Genomic DNA, 27,542 nt, shown 5'->3' with positions numbered 1-27,542 from the left:
CGCGCATACACTTTGCTCATGTAATCTACACAGATGCAACAGTTATTTTTGCAAATCATAAATTGTTACACTAAAAAATATTAACACGTGAGATGACGGAAATCATTGTGGTGTGCCACGAAGATGTGAAAAAATAGGCATACATCTAGCTTACAAATTATTCAGGATAATTGTAGTAATTAAGGATCAGACCTGTTGGCCAAATAGTGGCAAGACATATATAAGGTCATCTGACAAATTGTGGCTATTTCCTCCCACGCCTGTTTAACCGACGCTATTTTGGGTGGGTTTCTCCCATCCCCATACAACACAACTTCTCTGTCTTTCACTGCTCTTACAAGAACATCAGTCTCCTCGGCTGTGAACCGCTCCTGGCGTGCGCCTGGTAAATACGCCATAATAATAGCAATCCATAATGGAACTTGCGCACCTGCTTTTAAAGGGAATGTTGGATGAAGTTCTGATTGGTTTATTTCACGTTACGCCCAAACCACACCTATGAATAATGAAGCTATTTCAGACCAACCCATTTTAGATTTGCGCCGGGCGCAAGAGCCATTTATCCCGCCGGGAAAATAGCAACAGCGCCGAGACCCGCCCACAAAGTTACTTGCGCTTCGCGCTTTGACACTTGCGTTTCAGATCGTTAAAATAGGGCCCCAATTCTCTTTCATTAAACTTTGAACTTTTATTAACAATATAAGGAAAATGTTTTATTTGCATTGTAACACACGAAAAAAAGTATTTGGGTTTCCCTTTTCTTTAAAACTATAGTAGTATGTGGTTCATTATTAGCCTAATTAAAACACAAGCCATAAAAAGTACAATGGTACAAATTCACATTGGCATTTAAACATTTGAATTTTATTAACAAAAACTAATAAGATGGATATTGTAACCAAAATAAATAAGGTATTTTCCCCCTTTTAAAACAAATGCTTAGTTTGTTGTTCAATGTTTTATTTATTTTAAATGGAAACAGCAACAATAATGAAAAACTATATTACAGGAAGTCTGTACAGGATTACAGGAAGAAATTAAACTTATTAACAAAACTTGTGCTTTTGGATCAGTATCTCGCATCAGTCTCATCATGCAACAAACCAATCCCTGTTGAAGCCTAAATAGAAGCTCTGCATATGCTTGCACCTGTTAATCGTTTATGTTTAATAGTTTATTTTGCTTTTGTGCAATAGATAAATAATTTGTTTTAGATTTTTTTATTTTTAAATTATTTTTTTATTTTCCTGCATCCTGCACACACACACACACACACACACACACACACACACGTCTTGTCCCGCGCCGCTCTCTGTTGCATCGGGTCTCGTGGGAGCAAGTCAGTAATCCACTGGCACTTGACGTGACAGTGCGTGAGCTACATCCTCTTTACAATCTCTAGATTATAAACACTGCATTCTGTCAGCAATGTAACGCAGCAGTAATGTATTAGACTTAACTGTAACAGACAGTAACAGTTGGTCTTACCTGAAGAATACAAAGCATTTTTTTGTTTAATTCGTATAATTTATCTATTATATTTATCTGTTTGTAATTTCGCCTATTTTCCTAGCTGCTTTATTCACCTACAAAATCACCCTAACCAAATAGAGCAGTTCAAGTCATCTGTTTAGTCATCTGTTTATTATTTTTTTCCATATTGCAATATACACCGTTAAAACAAATAATGACAATGTGAGTTTTTTTTCCAATATCGTGCAGCTCTACTAGTAAGTTTAATCAAGCTAATAGGCTCAGTAGCTTCTGCAGCATGAACACAGACATGTAGTTCTCCATTGTTGTTGGTGTTACATGAGGTAGCGGTGTCTGACAATAGTAGAGAAGTGGGGTGATGACTTTGTAGGGCTGTGACGGTTGCTGTGACAACTGCGTCACCGCGGTGGTCGGTTGCCATCGCGGTTGTCTACTGTCACCGGCGGTAGTGCATGTGACGTCACACACTCTATAGCAAGCATAATACACAATCTTGTATATACGTGTAATAACTGTAATAGTTGCAAATTCTAAGTCTATGGTAATTAAAAAATTACCTCAAACACAGCGCTTCCTTTAGATTGGCAGATTTGAGCTCAGGAAAATAGTTTGCATTCAGCAAATTAATTTAGTGTTGAGTCATCTGCATTTATGATCCATGTTTGCACAAGTTCTCGTGATCGCAAACGCTGGCTGGTCAGGTTTAGTGAGGCTTTCTCCAAACTTGCCAAATACAAACAAGACAGCGATAAATAAAAATGTTAACAAGAAATATGGCAACGATTCCTATTTTAAAGAGAGCGCGTGCAGATGAGGAGTTACTGAGCTTGCTTAGTGGTGGAAAAGTAAACCGGACGCAACACAACCGCATTGCGACAGGTTTAGTCTGTCTAGTGTCTATACAGGACATTTGGACTCGGTGTCAGTACCTCACAGACCGGACGGGGATTTATCATGTCGTGTTGTGCTGCATCCAGTGTAGCATCACTGATTATAATGAGTATTTTGTCAGAAGTTCTCAAATAAACACAAACTGACAAGTTAAATAGAATGTGTTAGATGAGTGAAACAGAGCTGGGCTGATTTCATAGACATGTGCATACATATATATAAATATATCCTGTATATAATATATATAAAATATATTATATGCATGTACAGTTTAAGTCAGCTTTAATCACCTTTTTTGGTAATTCCATGAATTAACTGACCACGACACTGCTTGCACAGTTTATTTCGCAGTTTGATATGAAAGGATACGCACAAAGGAAGCGTGCAATGGCGCCTTTGAGCACAGGACAGTTTCCGGATTCGCTTTACTTGCACCTGATAATAAAGTGAAGAGGAGCGTGTGTCTGAAACATCTCCTGTTCAGTCATTCTGCGACTAATATATTTATTCATTAATATATATATAAAATATATATTATTATTATTATTTTTTTTTATCAACACCGCGCCACACGCGGTTGTTGGTCCATGACTACCGCGGTGGTAAAAATCAGCCACCATCACAGCCCTATGACTTCGTTTCACAAAATATATGGATTGGCAGAACACAAAGACCCAAAGGTGTCATTTTCAGATTTATCCACTCTGGGACCCAAAGAAATAGTGAATTCATTCTCCCAAAATGATGGATCCGTCTGGACGAAACACATATACCTAACAAAATATTTACATAAACATCTAAATGCGTCTCCGCGTGTACGGGCCAATGTACGCTTCCCACGTACATTGCGGTGATGTGCTTTCTATCCAGTGTGAAATCTCTCATGTGTTTTGAAATTTGATAACCGACTGAATCTCTTGTCACAGTGTGAACACTTGTAAGGTTTCTCTCCAGTGTGGATCCTCTCATGTGTTTTGAGACTTGATGATTTACTGAATCTCCTGTCACAGTGTGAACACTTGTAAGGTTTCTCTCTAGTGTGGATCCTCTCATGTGTATTGAGACTTGATAACTGACAGAATCTCTTGTCACAGTGTGAACACTTGTAAGGTTTCTCTCCAGTGTGGATCCTCTCATGTGTTTTCAGACTTGATATAACACTGAATCTCTTGTCACAGCGTGAACACTTATAAGGTTTCTCTCCAGTGTGAATCCTCTCATGTTTTTTTAGACTTGATGAAACACCGAATCTCCTGTCACAGTGTGAACACTTGTAAGGTTTCTCTCCAGTGTGGATCCTCTCATGTGTTTTCAGATTCGATATAACACGGAATCTCTTGTCACAGTGTGAACACTTGTAAGGTTTCTCTCCAGTGTGGATCCTCTCATGTGTTTTCAGATGTGTTAACCGACTTAATCTCTTGTCACAGTGTAAACACTTATAAGGTTTCTCTCCAGTGTGGATCCTCTCATGTGTTTTCAGAGTTGATGATTGACTGAATCTCTTGTCACAGTGTGAACACTTGTAAGGTTTCTCTCCAGTGTGAATCCTCTTGTGCAGTTTTAAACTGCTTGCTGAACTAAAAGTCTTCTCACACTCAGAGCACACGTACTCTCTCACATCAGTATGTATTTTCTGATGTTCTTTTAAACTTTGTACATGCAAAAAACTTTTACCACACAAATGACATGAATGTGGTTTCTTCTTTGCATGAACTTTCAAGTGCTTCTTCAGAAGTGAAGCCCATAAAAACATTTTATCGCACTGATCACATGCGTTCTGCTTCTCTTGAGGACTTGATTCTTCATTTTCCTCTTTTTCTTCAATGAACTCTGAAATAAAGGTAAAATGATTTATTTTTGGTATATTGCTAAAACCTCTTCAACTCTGCAGACCCGGTACAGGGTCCGAAAATAGCATGCAAGATGTTCATGTTTAATTTACATAGCCTTCCTTATATGGTATCTGCCCATAAATGGGTTCATTTGAAAGCTTAGAGCAGTGGTTCCCAACCTCTTTCAACTCGCGGCCCACACAACCAAACACATATGTTTGCGCGGCCCACTTCAAAAAAATTAACTGACCCCGCTATTGTTGGGTTAATAACTTAGTACTCAGAAGCTAGATTTTAAACTATATTTATTGAATAAACTAGGGCTGTGCGATATGGACAAAAAAAAAAACTATAGCGATTTTTTTGATCAATTTTGCAATTGTGCTTTTACAGTCATAAATGCATTCAGGATTAATTTGAAACATATTTCCAAAAGAAAACCAATCAGAGCTTTATCAAAAAGTTGTAACATCTCTAGAACAAACATAAGTCAAAATTATCACTATAGTGAAGATGTAACAAAATTTATAGACTTGTGGCAAAAAAAAAAAAAAAAAAAAAAAATCCTGTATACAGGGACTTTTTTTTTTCTTTTTTGCCATGCATTGTTCATAGAGCTCATTAATTGTAGCGGTGCCTCAGGTGTTTGCAGTGTGTATACAGTAGGCTATTGTGTATGCGGTCAGCAGTGAGAGCGCATAAATATAACACGAAAGCACATTAAAATAATGCACGAGTGCGAATCTCTCTGTTCGCAGCAGATTTCCTTTGCTCTGTCACAAAACCGGTCGTGCTTGCTCAGATACACGCTGCTTTGCGAGGAGAGAGTGTGCACACTTAAAACGTGTCTCCTCTCACTTAAACTGCATCCTGTTCACTAACAAATTCACTCTATGCTCATGTGTTAGACATGAATTATTTTCGCACGTTTTTATTTCTAGCCTTTTACCGCAGTGAGAACGCTCTGATCCATCAACATTGGCTCAGAAAAAAGGCGCATCACAGACAGTGTGTGAACCTGGAGTTAGGCATATGCGCACGCTCAAATCGTGATTTTAGGATGTTTTCTTTTAATCGCACAGCCCTAGAATGTACTGGAAATTAACAGAAAATAATTGGCGGCCCACCTGCAATACGCGGACCACAGGTTGAAAACCACTGGCTTAGAGTGTTTTCTTTACAAAGAATACCATTAATTTGGGTTTTATGATACATAAAGTAGTCAAATTAAGCTAAGAAATATATCCCCCCCCCCCCATAAATTTCCGTCTAACGATTGCGAATAATTTTTCATAAGCATGTGTATTTAAAATATTTTTCACAAAATAGTCAAGTCATATATCACAAGAAAGCTCTCATTCTCAGGAATCTGATGATCTAGATCATTTTATTGTGTGACAATCACAGATTGAATGATCTTCAACAGAATCGCGATGTAAAATTTCTCACCTCATTGCAAATTATTATTTATTTATCTTAGCACCGCTTCAGTCAGCCACACATATATATAATCGATATAATCTTTTAGATTAGAATCTCTTCTTTCAAACAAGACCATTTTTATGTTTCTACGTGCTTCCATTGGTGAGATATAAAGCGTTTTGTACAAGTGCGCCTGTGAGACAGACGCGCAGACGCGCTCTTCAACTCATATGACAAGACTAAGCGGTTTTCTTCAGCTATATCTCTCAGATCTCTTTTGTGAAGCCCTATTGGTCGATATAGCGGTCAGTCAAAGCCCTGTCGTCCACTTAGAGGTGCGAAAAATGACACCATTGTGTGGGTCCGGGGGCAGGGAGCGGACACCGATGACCATTTCCTGTTGCGCTTGCCGATGGGATTGTGTGTTCTCGGCTGCTTGTAAACATGGAGCACGCGAGGGGAAACTACAAACAGACGCCTGTTATCAAACAGGCATGGATTATCAATGATTAATAATCATCCTTCAAGTTATGGATGACCACCGTCACCGTGGAGAGGTCAGGACGCGCATCTGGTGAGGCGAAACGCCCGTTAGTGAAGTGAAGTGACATTCAGCCAAATATGGTGACCCATACTCAGAATTTGTGCTCTGCATTTAACCCATCCGAAATGCACACACACAAAGCAGTGAACACACACACACACACACACACACTGTGAGCACACACCCAGAGCAGTGGGCAGCCATTTATGCTGCGGCGCCCGGGGAGCAGTTGGGGTTCAATGCCTTGCTCAAGGGCACCTAAGTCGTGGTATTGAAGGTGGAGAGAGAGCTGTTCATGCACTCCCCCCACCCACAATTCCGTTCGGCCCGAGACTAGAACCCACAACCCTTCGATGGGGAGTCCAACCCTCTAACCATTAGGCCACGACTTACAGTACAGTAGATCACGCATCTCAGTGAAATTACAGTAAATACACATGAATTATTACAGTTCTGGGTGGATGAGCATAAATTTGTTTGTTGACGCTCCGAAGGTCATTGTTAAAGCTTCGCGGAGCGGTTTTAGCGCTGAAAATGAGTCAAAGCAAACAGAGAGGACCCTGGATCATATTACAGATGATTGAGACAGGTAAGAATAACTCATTCAATCATTACACAATACAGAATAGACATAAATGAAATGATATGAAGCTGGAGATTGTGGATTCTATTTTAGATTGTGATAGACCAGATATTTTTTATAATTTTATGCATGTTGCTATTGTGCAATTTGACTTATTCTCTTTCAAAGACTGTTCAGAAAAACACACACACAAAAAAAGCACATTGTATTGAGATGGTTCTTCATATGTGAAACAACATAAATAATACTATTTGTCACAAACAGCAGCTTTTTATGTAACTTCTGAGTGTTTTCTGTAAAATAATATACAGATATCACATTATTCCATACTGCAAGTGTGCAAAAGATGACTTCATACTTATTTAGACTAAAATTTTATACAAAAATGGTATTATTCCTTCCTTCAGTTGGAATAGAATAACTTTTGCATAGATTAGGATAGAAAGAATTTTCCTCTATAAGCTAACATGTGCTAGAAAAACATGAATTTTGTCTGAAGTTGCTAGGCCTTTCAATGCCTGAGCTATACCATTTCAAACATCAGTTTACACAAATAAAATAAAAAAGCGCCTTGTTTTTTCCCTATTTATTATAACACAGACAGCATATATTGTCATTTTTATCACTTTCAACAGTGTTTTATGTAATTTCAAAGGGTTTCCTTTAAAATGATACCAAATTTTTTGAGCTTACACTTTTGCATGTGTATAGGGAAGCATTCAAAATTAGGTAGGAAAATGGAAAAACGGAAATCCCCAAAATAGCATTTGTGCTTATGTGGCTAAAAGCTGAGAATGTCTGTAAATACACAATTTACTTTTTTTGCTTCAGATTCATTGACTTTTACTAATTTAATAGGTAAACTGGGTGAAATTTTTGTAAGAATCATTGTTTTGGATCAATTTGACTCAAGGGTTTTTGAGCTGTATAAAAAAAGAAATATATACATTTTACTAGGGATGCGACGTTGGCAGATTTTAATCACTTTACCACCATTACAACCCTAGTAAAATGAATATATGTATATATTTTATATACATATATACATTTATATACATATATACAGTAGGTAGACAGCCAGAATGGGTAATACCGCCATGTGTACAGGGCTGCGGCGTTAACTGCAAGTTAGTCGCGTGTTAAAACCATTCACGAAACTACCGCCAGGTGACACAAAGGGAGGAATTGCAAAGTTAATGTAATTGTAAAATGAGATAAAAGTAAAACAATAACATTATGATATAACATTGTAACATCTTAAAAAAATTTTTTTTACAGTGAGTTAATTTCAAATCGTAGGATAGTCTTGGGCTACAGTCTACTCATCAAAAATTAAAAGACCTTTACACAAAGGATCTAATGGGTGCTATTGCTATTAAACAGACATTAAATATGATCACTGATCATAATCTAGATGTGCTCTGTTTGAGAGAAACCTGGCTAAAACCTGATAATTACATTATTTTAAATGAGTCCACCCCCCAAGATTACAGTTATAAACATGAGCTGTGTCTGAAAGGCAAAGGGGAAGTGTTGCTTCAATTTATAACAAAGTTTTTAGGATTTCTCAGAGGGCAGGCTTCAAGTATAACCCTTTTGAAGTAATGGTGCTTTACATTTTTCCAGAGAAACAAATGTTAATGATAAATCCCATTATGTTTGTACTGGCTTCTTTATACAGGCCACCAGGGCACCATATAGACTTTATTAAAGAGTTTGGTGATTTTACATCCGAGTTAGTTCTGACTGTAGATAAAGTTTTAATAGTTGGTGATTTTAATATCCATGGTGATAATGAAAAAGATGCATAAGGATCAGCATTTATAGACATTCTGAACTCTATTGGGGTTAGACAACATGTCTCGGGACCTACTCATTGTTGAAATCATACTCTAGATTTAATACTGTCACATGGAATTGATGTTGATGATTTTGAAATTATGCAGACAAGTGATAAAATCTCAGATCATTATTTAGTTTTGTGCAAACTTCATATTAGGACTGTGCAATTAATTGAAAAAAAATTATTCAGTTTCGATTTTGGCCTCCAATGATTATGAAAATCCAATGATCGAGATAAAACGATTATTGTGCCCCATTCCCCCCACTTTTGCAGCACTGCACTTTCGTTCCTCCATAAAAGCCCAATTTCCTGTGCAAATCAGTAAAATCATGTAATGTGACATTTGCAAAATGGGACGTGCTTGAATTATCGAAGTATATTTAGGGCCCGAGCACCGATGGTGGACCCTCTTGTATCTGCTCCGTTTAGTAGGCCCCGACCACCAATGATGCGAGGACCCTCTTGTATCTGCTCCATTTATTTTTAGGGCTCAAACCCAAAGGGGATTATTCTTATTAGGGCTCAAGCCCATTGGCCCTCTTGTTCCCCTAAGGATTATTCTTACTATTATTAGGGCCCAAGCACCGATGGTGTGAGTAGGGATGGGCATTTTGGGAAATTTCTCATTTCGATCATCGATAGGTTTCAAAAATGATTAATCGGGGGTATAATGAAAAAATCTGAAGATTGTTATGAAAATGAAAGAATAAAAAAATAAAAATCTGACATGAAAATCTGTCTGAAAACATGAACACATGATTAGGACAGGTTAGATAATGATTATGATGAAGCAATAAAGGAGCAAGAAATATCTGCCTGAGGTGAAGAGTAGCCTATACCAATAAACGGAAGCTAATTCTATGACACAGCCTATGATAAATCAGTTAACTGAGATTCATATCAGACGTAACATTACAACTTGTATCAGCACAATAGGATGCTAAGTTATGCGATAGACAGAGAGAGAGAGAGAGAGAGAGAGAGAGCGCAAGCTCCCGCTGATGAGTTTTCATGCGCGCTGAAAGATGGGCAAGGACAGATTTTACTATGGCTGTGTCCAAATTCAGGGTCTGCATCCTCCTTAGGATCCTTCCTACCCGGTTGAAGGAGGAGGGGTCCTCCGACGACCGCAAAAAACAGAAGTCGGTGTTTGTGAATTTGGACAGCCTACCCTTCTTTCAGTTCCCTCCCTTACCCGTTGCTCATATCCTGTCGCCTAGCAACCGTGACAGCACTAAGCAAGACGCGGGTGAAGAGCTCATCGTTCTCTCCCCGGAGCTTTATAAACACTTCTGTCTGCTCTTTCGTCTTTAGAAGCGTTAAAAACAGCTTCAATCACCAACAAATTAGCTGTGTGTAAGGGGATGTTCACACAGGCAGTAAGGAAGAAGCTAGTTTACGAAAGTAAACTTTTTTTTTTTTTTTTACATATAAAAGTACAAATGTAAAAAAAAAAAATGCTTAACGCTAAAACAAAATGACTAACTAGACAACCACTGAAAATATATATTTTTGAAAAGGCAGTTTTTAAAAAACTTAGAAACATCGAAAATAATACTCCTCCCTGACTCCTCTACCGCTCGCTTCGTCCTGCCGAAAAGAATTATGGGATAGGTAGGATGGGAAAGGATCCACCACACCCATCCTTCCAATTCGGGGAAAAGGAGGACATATTTGTGGGCCGCATTTGAAGGATCCTATGAATTTGGACGGCCTTTGTCGCGGCGCTGTGACGTAACATCCTTCAAATGAGTACTCCGAAGGATGTAGACCCTGAATTTGGACACAGCAGAAAAAAGTTCACCAAGTTTAACCAAACAACTATTATAAGGTATAAAACAGAGACCAAATAGCCTAGATATTTTAACTATGGCTAAAACTCAAAACTAAAATAATAATATTACATAAAAAATTATATTATATTTACCACGACCGGTACATTCAAATGTTTATTCAAAAAGATAAGTCGGTCTACGCGCTCAGATGAGAGCTGCGTGCGCAGCCGGTTTACATTTAGTGGAATAAATTCGCTCCGCTGGAACAGATGTTGCAGGAACAGCCAGGTACCACTGGACAAGTAAACCTTCTCTGTCCCTGAAACTAATGGGCAGCAAATATTTCACCACCATTTCAGCGAATAGCTTTGTCGTCTTCTCGGTTCTGCCTGCGTTGCATTTAGGTGTTACGGCAGGTGATTCAATGCTCGTCTGAGTTGCCGCTCTGTTATCGGCAGATATTTTATGTACAAATTTTAGATGATAGCGCATTGTATTTGTTGTAGATTTGTGTGACAGCTTGGCGCTGCACAGCTTACCCTGAACTGTTTTTTCATCGCTCTTCTCAAAGGGAAGCCAGCCATCACTACGTGACTTTGAGGCCATAATTATGTCTTCTTATGTCTTCTGAGGCATCAAGTGGGAAGCTAACCAATCAGAGACCAGGGCGCCACCCAACGTGCTGCCATAATCAATAAAAAAAAAATAATAATAATAATTTTGATCATCATTTACGTGATCGATCATCGCTGTCGCGGTCGAGTACTCGATCACTGTTGCACATCCCTAGGTGTGAGGACCCTATTGTCTCTGCTTTGTTTCTTATTAGGGCTCAAGCCTGAAGGGTCGAAGTTGTTCCCTTAAGGATTATTCTTCTTTTTTTTTTTTTTCTTCATTAAACCTTCCGGGGGTTTTTGGGGGCCTTAACATGCTCAAAAACTCTTGAAAATTGCCACACACAGGCTAGGACCTGGGCATGGCACAGGGACTCTACAGCGCCCCCTGGAACACATTCTTGAACCATAGCTTACACATACTTGCATGTATTTATATGAAACTCAGTACACTTATAGATCTCATTGAGCTGAACAACTTTCATGCTATATGTCAGTGGCTTCGCCAAACATGAAGTAAGCTATTCAGGGCTGTTTAAAAAAAGCATGCTCTGGAATTTGAAATAGTCCTCTGAGGACTTTTAACCATTTACCTAAATTGTTCTTATCAAGACGGACAACTTTCTAATTCACAGTCATAAGCTACAACCAACAGGAAGTCAGCTATTTTGATTCGAATATGTATTTTGGGGAAGATACCGTTGTGAATTAATGCATACTCCTCACAGGGGAAGTACACTATACACACCAAACTTTGTCTACATGATGCCAAGACATTGAGGAACATAAACTGCAAATGGATTTTGGATAAGTTGAATGGTTTTGCCATGGTGATTTTTTGAAATAACAGTAAAAAGGGAAACATTAATAGTCTTGTATTTTTAAATTGCAGCTTCCAAACATTTCAAAACCATTTTTCATTTAGAGAACATGTGATAGAGGAAATATGCATAGTTACACGACTTTACAACACTTTATGATTAAAATAATAAAAATTGTCAGACATCTGATCTCACGCTGTCACTCTGTGTGAGTGCTGACTGAGTGTGTGTGTGTGAGAGAGAGAGAGAGAGAGAGAGATGGGCATGAGCCGATTGGCAGACAGAGAGAGAGAGAGACTTAAACATCTCTTTAATCACCAGAAAAAAAAACTATTTTACTATTAGTAACTACTTTACTATTTTTTTTTTTGTCATTGTTGCTAATTGTGCTGTTTTCATTACATCTTAAGAGATCTATTAGGCCTTATCCTTTTCTGACAGTTTCAGGAATTAAACAAATTCTAAAAATACTTATTTGTGCTGCAAATAATAATTTCAAACTCGATACTGACCCTCTGACTAGGGGTCGACCGATTATTGGTGTGGCCGATTATCGGCGCCGATATTAAGCATTTTTATTGTTATCGGCCATTTTCAAAACCGATTTGCCGATAAAATTATTTTATATTGAAATGCGCGATCTGGCACTGATCCAGCCACCTCAGTCAGAGCGCACCGCTCTGTGGCCTACTAAGCCCTGCCCATTGTCGGTCTGATTTGTTGTGAGTCACGAGCCTGGCCAATCAATACGGCTGGTGCGGCTGGAAAATGTTCCACTCTCACACCGAAAGCACAGGAGGGAGCTGCTTCAGTGATCAACATCACACATCAATAAGTTCTCTCTGAAATCTCTCGAAGGTAAGAATGCAGTAAACGTTCCTGAAATTGCAATAAATCACTACACTGAAGTTGCAAAACAACTAAATATAATAGATTTATGATGACAAGCCCCGTTCAGTTATTACACTGTGAATTCCCGGTCAATGTCCGTCATTGCAGTGATATGCTTTAACGGATCATCGCATCAGTGCTGAGATAGTGAAACTAAAACCTACTTCTCACACCATTCGGCCAACTTAACGTTATATTGTGAATAGATTATCAACACGAATGAATTCACTCATGTCTGCCGCGTTTTTTTTTTTTTTTGTGTTCACATAGCTTCACTGAACAGCGTCCGTTCCGTTAGGGCTCTTAGTCAAAAAAATTAAGCATATTTGGAGAAATATTGCTTTATTCTAACATGATTGCAAAATAATTTATCATACATATTCAGATTTACCATTATGCAATTTTGAAGAGCTGAAAGGGCATCAAGCGCGAGCTCTGACGCCCTGACGCAACGCGAGCTCCCTATTCCTTATTTAGTTATTTCCGCGGCCGCGCTCTGTCATTTGACTAATAACCCTATGCTAATAACATAAATTGTCAGTAATCTCACATTGCACGTTTCTGGATGACGCTGTCCTGTATACTTCCTAGTTTGTATCGCCGTGATAAACAGTCAAACAAACATTTAACACATCAAAAAAATGACATTGCGATATTTTATTTTTCTGCAATATATTGCAATATTTTTTCTTACAAACAAAAATGGGGTGAGCACACTTACATTCTCATTTTAAATGATTTAAACATTGACACCATTGTGTCAATTGATTAATATGCGCGAGGGAGAGTATGGAAGGCCAAAAGGGTCAAATTCACGTGAATTTTAACGCGTCAACAACACGTTAAATACGTGTATTTCACGCGTAAACAACACGTATTTAACAGGTCAGTTTGAACGGGTCAATGTCATTGGCTGCTGAGGACTTGGGTCAAACCACTTCTGTGAGCTTAGAGGGGTGTACCATTCACAGACAGGCAACTATCATTTAACATGCTATAGATCAGCTTATTCAGCCTTATTATTTTGTCTTTTTTTGTATAGACTATAGAAATAATATAATTTAATTGCAGTTTTATGAAATATTTATTTTTTAATAAATATTAATTAACATTTTTTGGTGATAGTATAATGTTTATAAAAGTTACAGTATTTTGTAATGAAACAGGACTTTTTGTTTAGCTCTTGACTCGCCAAAATATACTATTTAAATACTGTTGCTTTCTGAGTGCCATACACAAAAATACCAACTCATAACTCCACGAATATAGCAAGGAGAGTCAAAAGTTATAGTCTGAATCTACTGTGACGATCCAAGGGGCTGTAGTATTTTATTTTGCCCAGCAGGTGTCATGGGGTAACACTTTTTGTGTTTTTAGGTTAAGTGCTGTGATGCAGGTGTGGAAAATTGATTGTGATTAACCATGCTGCCTATAAGATGCTGGCTTTCTTACCCTCTGGAGGGAAGGAGATTGGGGCTTGGTCTTTGCTGGTCTTGCTGTTTGGTGGTCAGGCGGACTTTCTCACGCTCTCCAGTCCAAGGCTTGATGTGTTTTTGTATCTTTATATTTTTTTTATGTTTTACCTCAATGTGGTTATGGCTGTTTTCTGATTAAAACACATATTTGTGCAAATTTGATTATGTTGTATGGACTCTCTATTCATGTTGCTTCTCCTTGATCCAAGGGGTTGTAACACTACGTTCTGTCAAATGTTTAATAGAGCTCTCCAACTGATTCATGGGTTTAGGTATTATTTACATAAAAGATCATAATGGATTGTATTGATTTTGGACTAATTTCAATCTGGAGAATCGGCTGTAAATAATGATATGCCATTTTCACAATCAGAGCATGTTTCATGAAGTTATAAAGGTAAAACCATGAGAATATTGTAGCATGTGTGTATTTGGAGTTTTTGTTTTGTTTTGTTATAATTCGATGACTGATATCTTCAAATCTGAATGACAGATTATTGTAAAATTGGGCTCATTTTAATCGAGAGAATTTAACATTTTCCACGAGCTATGCATGTTTCATGAAGTTATGAATGGAAACGTAACCTATGTTATTTTCTCAGTTGAATGATTTCATGTGTGTGATAATATCGTAAGTAATATATTTAGATCAAGTGAACAAATTATGATGAATTTGAGCTCCTTTTAATCTGGAGAATTTTCTATAAAATGACTTTTTTAGAAGTCTAATGATTTTGCATGATCTAATGTTTCATGGAGTTATTAATAAAAGCGCAAAGGGAAACTAAAGTTGTTTGTTGTGCTGTGCCTGTTGGGTTTTATGTGTTATAGCAATATATTTGGATCTCATCCATGGATTACAGTATCTCTGGGCTCATTTTAATTGGGATAATTTTCTGAAAATAATGATCTATGCATGATTCTTGAAGCTATGAATGAAAACGAAACGTGAAGTATCGAGCTGTTTTTCTTTGCAGCCTCAGTGCGCCAGTCTGCTTTCATGTGTCACAGCTCTATGAACGAAATCTTTGGATCTGATCATAGGATCTATGCATGTTTGGTGAAGTTAAGAGGCACGGGACTGAAACCTCTGATTTTTTTTTTCTTTTTTTTTTCTAAGATATATTACCTAAGTTTTTTTCTATGTGTTATATCTTTATGAAATATATATTTAGATCTAAATGATGTTTTATGGTGAGTTTCGACTGTGTTTAATCTGCAAATAGTGACTTGTCTTTTTTATGATATAGCCTATGCTTTTTTCATGAAGTTATCAGTGGAAAGCCTACATGACAGCTACCACAGATTTTTGGCTAAACTACATGCTCTCTGTGCAGTTTTATGTGCGTTATAAATTTAAGAGGAAAATCTTTAGATATAAATGACAGGTAGTTTTGGGCTCTTTTAATCAGGAGAATATACTCTAAATGCTGGTGCATAATTTTACACTGAAATCTTGTTTTATGAGGTTACAAGTGAAATGGTGACATCAATAGGCCTATTATTATTATTATATGGGTCTGGGGTTGACTTCTTGTACAAAACTCGCTCTAGTTTATTCAAAGCCTCAAACAATTTCTCAATGGTGCGACTAAAAAAAACTCTGAGGCCGCACCAGTGCAACGAGCCATTTAAGGGGAACCCCTCGAGCCGGGCCTCCAGTCTGTTTAGACTTCTTACTTTTATATTTTAGACATTCGTCAATTAACAATGAAAAAAAAAACTTGCTTCCCTAGTGGAAACAACAGGAGACCATGATGCCACGACTGTAAAGAGTGGCTCGACAGTGTTTTGTGTCCCGCAGCAGCACTGCTGAACAGTTCTGCATTCAAATAATAGGCTTAAGAAGAAGATATTTTAATTTACTAATAAACTAGTGTTTTCTGAATCTGTATCACAAGAATGAAGTTGCTGTCACGGAACAGAGAGAGAGAGAGAACCCAGGAGGCGAATGGCAAGTTAATGCTCTTTTAGTAGAAATAAGGCAAAGCCGCAACGGCCAAAAAACAAAGGCAGAGTACAGGGATAATTCCTGGTCAAAACAATGGAGCCTAAAGTGGCTTGTCTGGGAAGCCTGTGATCAGCGAGACAAGCTACAGGTGAGGCAGGGGACCCCTCGTTACTCCTCACGGCAGATAACTGGGGAAGAACAAGACAGGCAATAAACAGTCCATACAAAACTCTCCAAACGACTTGACAAGACAGGACAGGACAGTACTAGACTAATGGTCTGTAGAAAAAGCACAAAAACGTCAGAAACATCCAAAGTGGTTAGTAATAATCTAACAGGGAATGGAAAGAGACAGAGCTAGAAATAGAGAGCCTAATGATAGGAGATAGAGAGCAGGTGAGCGGAAGAGAACGAGGAACAGCTGAAGATGATGAGAGTAGAGATAAGTGAGCGCAAAGGAAAAGAAAGAACCAGCAGATGGAGACCGAACTGGAATCATGACAATTGCAATCCCGACTCGTCATCTCCTCATTAGAAGCGCTTTTAGAGATAAGTACATCTTTATGGGTTATAATTATAATGAAAGAGTTTTTTTATTTTGTTAAGTAGTTATTTAAAGCTATATTTATGTATGTATGTATATATATGTATATGTTTTCATTGAGTTTCGGTTAATTTTTTTACTCCTATTAAAGACAACACGGCAGAACGAGCAACTGTTTTGTTGATATTGTGTGTACAGTTACGAATAATGTATTATTTTTACCTTTTATAAGCAAAAATGATGGCATATCCAAGAAAAAAATTGCAAGTGATCATGCTGCCGTCTCCCTGTCCTGAAGCATCTCCTCACAAATGATAGGGTTGACGGTGGTAGCAGTAGAATACTTCTGTCCTGACCCTAGTACAAGTTTTCATTCTAATCCTGAAAGTATTAAATGCTTATGTCTTATAACATCACCTGTGTACCTAATTACTGATTGTCTGATGAGTGCATAATCGCTGAACAAAAAGTGCAGAATTGCTGAACAAAAAAAGAGGTTTCAATAAATGCCACCTGCTTGGCGATAGCTGTAAATGTAAGCACAATAAAAGCTGTTGATTCCTGAGATGATTGTTTTCTAAAGACAGATATTGATTTCAATGGTTTGTATATCTTAAACCTGAATTGATTGCTTGCCTCAATTGTAACTATTTCCCCCACACAAATGTTAATGCTCGATGCTAACTTAAGTCTTATACTATCACAAAACTTTTAAAACAGATACTTTAACTAAACTTATGTATGTCCTGAGATATTGAATATCAAATAAGATGGATATAAATAATTGATCTTGAACACTATATTTTTTCTTACATTTTGTCAGTTATTTCTCAGCAGGAGAATGTGCAAATATATATTTTTTATTTACTGAAAGTCAGAGTTGAGCAGTAAGTAGTTACTAGTAATTTAGTTATTTTAATAATATTGGAAAATTTAAAATTCTCTCGATTAAAATGAGCCCAATTTTACAATAATCTGTCATTCAGATTTGAAGATATCCCTCATCGAATGATAACAAAACAAGAAAAAAACTCCAAATGCACACATGCTACAATATTCTCATGGTTTTACCTTTATAACTTCATGAAACATGCTCTGATTGTGAAAATGGCATATCATTATTTACAGCCGATTCTCCAGATTGAAATGAGTCCAAAATCAAAACAATCCATGATGATCTTTCATATGTAAATAATACCTAAACCCATGAATCAGTTGGAGAACTCTATTAAACATTTGACAGAACGTAGTGTTACAACCAGGGTTCTAAATTAACTTTTTTGATCACCAGCCAATGTGGCTGGTAACTTTCTAAAGTTACCAGCCAATCAGAATTTCCACTAGCCATTTTTTTTCCCGGTAAAAATAACAAATTATGAGTGCCACTGAATGCATTTGATCATTTTATTAACATTGTTGGCATGAAAAACTTCCGTTTATAAACCTTACTCATGAATTCATAAACTGTTACCTTGGTTTAACAAATCGTGCCCACGAATTTCCAATCCGTGCGCTCAGTTTTTGTAAACCGTACCCTCGGTTTTTGAATCCGTACCCACAAATTCATAATCCGTGTGCACACTTTCGCAATCCGTTCCCACAGATCTGTAAACCATACTCACGGATTCATGCAGCAAGCCCCTGTTAACATACAGTTTTATTGACTATTATTATGTGGAATAGGTTTAATAATAATAAAGGAATAATCTTATAATAGCAACTGATTATTATTGTACAATAAACCTGGCATTGTGACTAACTCTGGAGTAATTTTTTCCTCTGTTGTAAATTGTTTTGGATAAAAGATTCTTATGCATAACCTGTATAATAATATATAATAATATATAAGTTATTTTTATCATTTTAATTTTTAGGCTAAATAAATGAGTACAAGAAAATAATTCATGAATTGCTTTATTTTTAAATAAACTTTGACAGTTTTGTAAATGCTTGTCTACAATTCTTTCTTAACATGCATGAAGACTTATTTTTCTGATTTTATTATACTAAGCTCCATCCACCCCACCTGCCAGAGTTAGATGCATCTTTCACTGTTAATGTTATTAATAAATAATGAGGCCGAAAATAACATTGCATTCAGTTAGAGAAAAAAGGAATGAAAACATAACCGGCATATTATTTGTTTTGTATTGCTTTTTACCCTTATTTTCTTTTTAGCGTTTTTTTTTTCTCCATAAAATACAGGCGCCTGTGTCTTATCCTATTGGCGATTAATATAATAATCACTATTAAAATAAACGCTAAAAAGAAGACTATTTGTGAATGCTGATCGTGGACTCATTGGATACTATGAAAAATAATGTTTAATAAACAGAAATGAATCTGCCGGTGGGGGCGGAGCTACAAATGCGTGTCAGTTTACAAATACAAATCCGAGGGAACGGATTGTGAAAGTGTGCGCACGGATTATGAATTCGTGGGTACAGATTCAAAAACCGAGGGTACGGTTTACAAAATCTGAGCGCACGGATTGGGAATTCGTGGGCACGGTTTGTTAATCCGTGGGTACAATTTGTTAAACCGAGGGAACAGTTTATGAATTTGTGAGTACGGTTTATAAACTGAGGGGACGGATTGCAAAACCGTCGTCACGGATTTATTTTTTTTTCTCCTAAAGGTGACGTGCGGGGATCTCCGTAATATCCTCATCCCCTGCCTCGTTCCTCTTTTCGCCCCCAGAAATCTGTCCCAACCACCGCCACATTTAGTTTAATCTTAATTTTTTTTCTTTAATAGCTAACTCCCTCCTCTTTCAGTCTATGCTCCCTGATCTGGCATCATTCATTCTTTTTCCTTGTGTTTTCTGATGGACGCTATTCGTTTCCATGTTTTTTCGCGCTGGTTTCACTGCAAACTGCGTGCAGACAATGAACATATGAAACGTCATCACGTAGCATTACAGCACAGTGTTCATGGGAAATGTAGGAAGTGCTGCCAGTGGGATAAATGACCGAGAACAGAGCCTCATGTCATTCATCACCAGCCGAACTGGCTAGTAAGTTTTAATTAACACCCGCCAAAATGAATTTTAACCCGCATTTGGCGGGTGTTAATTTAGAACCTTGGTTACAACCCCTTGGATCAAGGAGAAGCAACATGAATGCATGCATCAAATTTGCACAAATATGTGTTTTAATCAGAAAACAGCCATAACCACATTGAGGTAAAACATAAAAAAAATATAAAGATACAAAAACGCAACATCAAGCCTTGGACTGGAGAGCGTGAGAAAGTCCGCCTGACCACCAAACAGCAAGACCAGCAAAGACCAAGCCCCAATCTCCTTCCCTCCAAAGGGTAAGAAAGCCAGCATCTTATAGGCAGCATGGTTAATCACAATCAATTTTCCACACCTGCATCACAGCACTTAACCTAAAGACACAAAAAGTGTTACCCCATGACACCTGCTGGGCAAAATAAAATACTACAGCCCCTTGGATCGTCACAGTAGATTCAGACTATAACTTTTGACTCTCCTTGCTATATTCGTGGAGTTATCAGTTATGAGTTGGTATTTTTGTGTATGGCACTCAGAAAGCAACAGTATTTAAATAGTATATTTTGGCGAATCAAGAGCTAAACAAAAAGTCCTGTTTCATTACAAAATACTGTAACTTTTATAAACATTATACTATCACCAAAAAATGTTAATTAATATTTATTAAAAAATAAATATTTCATAAAACTGCAATTAAATTATATTATTTCTATAGTCTATACAAAAAAAGACAAAATAATAAGGCTGAATAAGCTGATCTATAGCATGTTAAATGATAGTTGCCTGTCTGTGAATGGTACACCCCTCTAAGCTCACAGAAGTGGTTTGACCCAAGTCCTCAGCAGCCAATGACATTGACCCGTTCAAACTGATTTTTAACGCGTACTTCACGTGTATTTAACACGTGAAATACACGTTAAATACACGTTAAGTACGCGCTGATTTTTAACACGTAAACATTAACGCGTTAAATACGTGTTGTTTACGCGTGAAATACACGTATTTAACGTGTTGTTGACGCGTTAAAATTCACGTGAATTTGACCCTTTTGGCCTTCCATAGGAGAGAGAACAAAAAAGCGCTCGTGTTGTTTGAAGACGGATCGCTGTCTCTATGTATCTCTCACGCGCGCTCTTTATCTGTCTCTCTCTCGCGCGCTCTTTATCTGTCTCTCTCTCGCGCGCGCTCTCTCGGTCTCTCTCGTGCACGCTCTCTCTGTCTCTCTCGCGCGTGCTCTCACTCTGCCTCTCTCACGCTCTCTCTGTCTCGCGCTCTCTCTCTCTCTCTGCCCTGTTAAACTTGCATGTGTTTTTCAGTCCTGTCAATGATAAACTTTCAATCTATGATGGTTAAACTGTGCAACTAATCCGCGAATCACATTCGGATTAACTAAAAAAGCACACACACGTATATATATATATATATATATATATATATATATATATACGTGTGTGTGCTTTTTTAGTTAATATATATATTGTTGGCGCTGCCATCTCAATTAGAGCTAGGTTACCGGTTCATGACGAAGGATTACAAGACTCACAACTCAGACATTATCTGGCGTTTAGCCTGCACACTCAAACAAGAGAGCAGCGGCCTTTTTATTAGTGATTGCACACCTGTGATCCACCCACTTCTTGATTACAGTCAATTAGAGAACATATACAATTACATAAGTCAACACCCCCACTTGTTCTTAAATTGACAGAATATAAACACAGTGCATCACATACATGCATTTAGATAAATCTTCATACTCCAAATAAAAAACACAGAAATGTATCCATTTTAGCTTTAGACACAGATTTTGTTAAAATGTCTGCCACCATATCAACTGTAGGACAATAATGAATAATTATTTTGCCATCATTCAGTACAGATCGAACAAAATGATACCTGATGTCAATAATCAATATGCTTACTCCTTTGTCGACACACCGGATTCTTTGTAAGTGCAATAGCACCCTGATTGTCCTCAAAAATAGTCACTGGTGAATATTCAAGTACATTGTCCATTCCATTGATTAGATTGGTCAGATACAAGCTTTCTTGCGCAGTAGCTGATAAAGCCATATATTCGGCTTCACATGTGGATAAAGCAACAGTTTGTTGTTTCTTAGACTTCCAAGAAATAACAGGCCCATTCTTAGACAAACTGAAACAGTATCCAGTAATACTATGCCTGTCATTCAAGTCTGCTGCCCAGTCTGCGTCGCTATAAGCCACAAGTTCAAGATCTACATCACTTCTATTATAACATAATTCCAAGTCTGCTGTACCTTTCAAATACCTCAACACATGTTTAGCAGCCACCCAATGTTGTTCTTTTGGTGCCCTTAGATATTGTGACAATTTACTAACAATGAAGCTCAAATCGGAACGAGTACTTGTCATCATATAGATTAAACTGCCAATCACTTCTCGATACCTCTTTAGGTCGACAGGTTCACCATCATTGTCAAATTTTACTTTCATTTCACATGGGGTTGATCTTGGTTTGCAGTGAGTCATATCAAATCTCTCCAAAATTTTTAAAATGTATCTTTCCTGATTCATTTTTACTTTACCATGTTCTTGTCAATGCCTAAGAAATGTTGAAGTTTTCCTAGATCTTTAATTCTGAATTTAATTCCCAACATTTCCTTCACATCTCTGAGTATTTGATCATTACTCGCTGCAATGAGAAGATCATCAACCCAAATAATCAGTATGACTCTTTCTTTATCAGTTTGTTTACTGTAAACACAATAATCTGCTGAATTTTGAACAAAGTCATTTTCAGTTAAGAAATCATGCAACATCTTGTTCCAATTTCGTCCTGATTGTTTCAGACCATACAGTGATTTATTGAGCTTACATACCAATTCTTCTCCTGTTTTTGACTCAACTTCAAATCCTTCAGGTTGCTTCATATAAATTTCACAATCTATAGGAGCATGCAGATATGCAGTTTTAACATCCATCTGATGTAAATTCAAATCATATTGTGCTGCAAGCTGCATTAAAACACGCACTGAAGTCATATCGGCAGTAGGTGAAAAGGTCTCATTATAATCAATACCTGCCACTTGACTATAACCCTTTGCCACATACCTGGCTTTATATACTCTCCCATCAGGATTTTCCTTTATAGCATAAACCCATCTCCCCCTACTGCCTGTTTACCTTCTGGTAGGGTTGTTAATGTGAAAGTGTTATTCTCTTTCAGAGAATTCATCTCATCCTCCATAGCTTCAACCCACTGCTCTGATTTTAAAGAGCCCAAGGCTTCCTTCAGTGTCCGGGGAGCACCACATGCAACACGATAGCAATAGTCAATAGTCAATGGCTGATCTGCATCATCTTTAACTTCATAATCATAATCTGCAAAGTACTGAGGGGGTCTTCTTTCTCTTTTTGGATATCTAGTACCTGGAACACTCTCTTTTTCACCCTTTGCACTGACTTCACCTTCAACTTTCATTTCTTGTGGAACTACTTTAGCCCTGTCTAGTTTTGGTAATAAGGTTTCAACCTCCTTCCGGTATTGCAAATATTCATCCACATCCTCCACTGTCTGAGTATCCCTTTCATTTGTACTTTTTGTGACAAACTTCACCAGTCTACTCTTAAGTACTCTCCCTGTGTCTGGATAGAAAACAAGATAAGCAGGGCTATTTTTGTCATAACCAACAAATATACCCTTGTCACATCGCACATCCAACTTTTTCTTGTTATACTTGTATGCATAGCACTCTAACCCAAACGCTCTCATTTTGGATAGATCAGGCTTCTTTCCAGTTATCAGGTAGTATGGAGTTTGTCCCAGACGCCTATTATAACATCTGTTTCTAATTATAGCAGCGGTTTGTACCGCATATGTCCACAACTCCTTTGGTAATTTACTCTCAATGAGCATACATCTTACCATTTCAAACAAAGTCCTCCAAGCTCTTTCAGCTGTCCCATTTTGATGGGGTGAATAAGGAGCTGAGGTTTCATGTCTAATGGCATTCTTGCGGAGCAATGACTGAAATACGGAAGATGTAAATTCTGTTCCATTATCTGATCTTATACATGTAATCTTACCATACGGTGTAATATCAGCAATTAATTTCTCGGTGGCTACGGCAGTGTCACTTTTGTTCTTCAAAAAATAGGTAAAGACAGCTCCTGAATAGTCATCTGTGAATGCTAAGGCAAATCTGAAACCATCTTTTCCTGCTGGTTCTATAGGACCAGCCAGATCTGCATGAACAAGTGCAAACACATCTTTTGCCTTCTCATCTGGATCTCTATTTCTGTTCTGAGCAAATTTGCCTTTTACACACACTTCACATTTCAAATTGGATCTGTCAATTTTACCTCTAATTTTCATCCCTTCTGTAACATTCTCCAACTTTAACACATCCTCATAATTACATTGACCCAGTATTTCATGCCATGTCTGAATATCATAGCACGCGTTACACTCATCAATCTCATTAACAACAGTACTCAAATAAAACAATCTGTCATACATATGAATATCAAAAATTGTACCATTTTTGTGAATGAGTCGGTTCTGTCCCTCTTTGAAGATTACTGTTGCTCCGTGTGAAATTGCCGCTTTGACAGAAAAGATGTCTTGAGAAAATGATGGCACATAAAGTGCCTCCGTCAACATCATGTCCACAATGCGACCATTGCTATTTCTCAAACGCAATTTAGCGGTACCCTTCTTCATCGCGATTCCACTGGCCCGTTTTCCATCAGCCAGCTCCAGAATGTGGCTCTGTGGCTTGAAACTTAAATCGAAATCAACGAACTTCTCAATGTCCGTAACAATATGTTTAGTAGCTCCAGAATCCACCATGAGACCTTTCATTTCCACGCCACCATCTGGGACTTTATTCACCTGCTCCACCATAAACGCAAATGTGTGATCCTCCTCTTCGTCCACCGTTTGCTTCACTTTATCCCGCTTTCTTCGACGACAATGCACGTCTATATTTGAGGTGCTTTTACAGAAACTACACCATTGTCTCCGTTCCCCGCGCTCCCCATCAACCACCGTGCACTCCGCTGCTTTGTGACCCTTCCGGCCGCAATTGTAACAGGTGAGTCTCATACACCAATTATCCCTTCCTTTAATTTTCATTATGCTATCTTCTCCCGAACTAGCAATGCCGAACTTCTCGGTGCTTTCATAGCTCCTCAGTTTCGCTTTAAAGTCAGCAAATGTTAGTTTTTCATCACTCTGCGTAATAAAAATAGAGAATGGTTTGAAAGTATCGGGCAAACCCTTTAGAATCATGGCAGTCAATAAATCATCGCTCAAAGTCTCTCCCGCATTCCGCAATGCTGTAATTGCAGTCTCTGAACGAATAATGTAATCTGTAACGGTTTCGTTTACACCTTTCTGAAGAGATGTCAACTCCGTATACAAACTTATCACACGTGGCTTCCCCTTACCAGCGTAGTGATCTCTCAAAATCTGTAATGCCTTTCTGCCATCATCCGCAGCCTCTCTCATCACAAGCGACATACTCTTGTCATCTAATAATTGGATCAGAACTGCATATACCTCTTCATTTTTACTGTCGTCTCTCTCCTCCGCACCCTCATCATTCACGGCCGGTGCTTCACTCAATATGATGGATTTCAAACCCAGAAGACGCAAATGTGCCAGGAACTTGGTTTCCCACAGTTCGTAATTCTTTTCCTCTCCGTCGAAACATAAACGATTCCATCGGTTCCCAAACTCTTTACTGGGCCCATAACCTGTTGGCGCTGCCATCTCAATTAGAGCTAGGTTACCGGTTCATGACAAAGGATTACAAGACTCACAACTCAGACATTATCTGGCGTTTAGCCTGCACACTCAAACAAGAGAGCAGCGGCCTTTTTATTAGTGATTGCACACCTGTGATCCACCCACTTCTTGATTACAGTCAATTAGAGAACATATACAATTACATAAGTCAACATATATATACACGTGTGTGTGTGTATGTGTGTGCTTTTTTAGTTAATCCATTGATTTGCATTAGACTATTGAGTAGTCACCTCTATTATTTTAGGTTATGTTTTAGTCATCAGAAAATAATTATGAGAGGTTAACCTATAATAATAATTTAAAGAGAGTCTTTGTCAGAGGCCTTTTTATTCTTAATTTTGACAAATTTTAATTTTTACACTAGACACATATCGGTTCATAATATCGGTTATCGGTCTCCTTGATCTGTAATAATCGGCATCGGCCCTGAAAAATGCATATCGGTCGATCCCTACCTCTGACACCCTGTGACATGACATTTATCTGAATTTACATAATCTCATAGATGTAACAGTAAATCTGTTCACCTCACAGATGAAGACTAAGCTGTGATGCAAGCACAACTATTTCACAAATGCTTATGGGTCAATAAAATCAAAACACTTTAAAATTATTTAAGGATTTGGTAACACTAAAATTATTTTTTGATTTGTTAACATCATTAAATGCATTGGTAACACTTCATAAAAGCTGCACTCATCTAAGCACTAGTAAAAAGTCAGTTCATGCTTTATATAGCCTCCCAAAAATAAAGTAATTACTTAGCATTTTATAAATACAGCTATATTTAAATTGTTCATGGTTTATATGCACAGTTATTTTGAGGAGATTAAAGGCTATATATATTAGGGGTGTAACGGTACGTGTATTCGTACCGGACCATTTCGTTACAGGGCTTTTGGTGCGGTGCACGTGTGTACCAAATGACGGAATGCAATATTTTGTGCGCGGAAAATAAGTACATTTTCGTGTTTCCAAACGAACATATTAAGTGGCGGAAGTCTCCACGTTCAGCGCAAATCCCGCCCTGCAGCTGATTCTAAGGCCAGCGACACACTGGATGCTTGGCGCAAGCATCTCAGCTGCGTGGCGTGTCCGTTTTTAATTCGGCTTCCATGTTAACAGGTTAGAGCTTGCAGGCTGCCTGCGTTGAGACGCGTTTCTCAGGCGCGGCTCGAGCAGCGCGGAAAACGCGTGCATGCTAGAAATAGAACCGACGCCTATTTTTCACGTGACATGCAAGCACGTAGGAAGCGTTTCCAGGCAAAATAGAATAGGAAAATATGTTTATATATCATTTTGTACACAAATACATATTAATTAATGACACATCGATGTTTGAAAGTCTATAGGTTGACATAAATTGAGATATAAATGTAACTTAAAAAATAAATTAATAATTATCGCTTTTCAAATATTGCACCTGTCAAACAGTCTATTTTGCCGTCAATGTTGAAGGTGTCCTTTATCGGTAGGCTTTATATTTATGCTCAACATGAAGTATAGATATTGTTGTCATGAAGACAAGAGCCTGGTCTGTCAGCAGTCTCCCTGTCACCTACAGCAGCAGGTGAAGCAGGCCTACAAGCTGGGATTGGTAATGCTGCACTGTAATCATAGTTATTTATTTATATTTTTCATTATATGATATTGGTTTGAGACTGAGAGTATTTAATTTCGTGGAGACCTTTGCAGCAGTATTTTATTTCTTATTCTTATTTATTTTATATACATTTTATTAAAAAGTTATTTTAATTGAACCGAACCGTGACTTTTAAACCGAGGTACGTACCAAACCGTGATTTTTGCGTACCATTACACCCGTTATATATATATATATATATATATATATATATATATATATATATATATATATATATATATATATATATATATATATATATATATATACACACACATACATACACACACACAGGTCCTTCTCAAAAAAAAATATCATTTTGTGATAAAAGTTCATTATATTCCATAATGTAATGATAAAAATTAAACTTTCATATATTTTAGATTCATTGCACACCAACT

General features: G+C 37.6%; 1 protein-coding gene across 1 annotated transcript in view; it reads right to left on the bottom strand.

Moving 5' to 3' along the window:
* Positions 1-950: 950 nt before the first annotated feature.
* Positions 951-27,542, bottom strand: part of LOC127953404 (zinc finger protein 501-like) — a 61,841-nt gene continuing 35,249 nt past the window's right edge. The window contains exon 2 of the mRNA XM_052552644.1: positions 951-4,218. Coding sequence (XP_052408604.1) covers positions 3,248-4,218 — 971 coding nt within the window. The 3' untranslated portion in view covers positions 951-3,247. The remainder of the gene's footprint in view (positions 4,219-27,542) is intronic.

The sequence above is a fragment of the Carassius gibelio genome, chromosome B3 (assembly GCF_023724105.1).
Source record: "Carassius gibelio isolate Cgi1373 ecotype wild population from Czech Republic chromosome B3, carGib1.2-hapl.c, whole genome shotgun sequence".
Taxonomy (NCBI): Eukaryota; Metazoa; Chordata; class Actinopteri; order Cypriniformes; family Cyprinidae; genus Carassius; species Carassius gibelio.
Note: the sequence above shows the minus strand (reverse complement) of the source record. Positions and strands in the feature narration are given on the sequence as shown.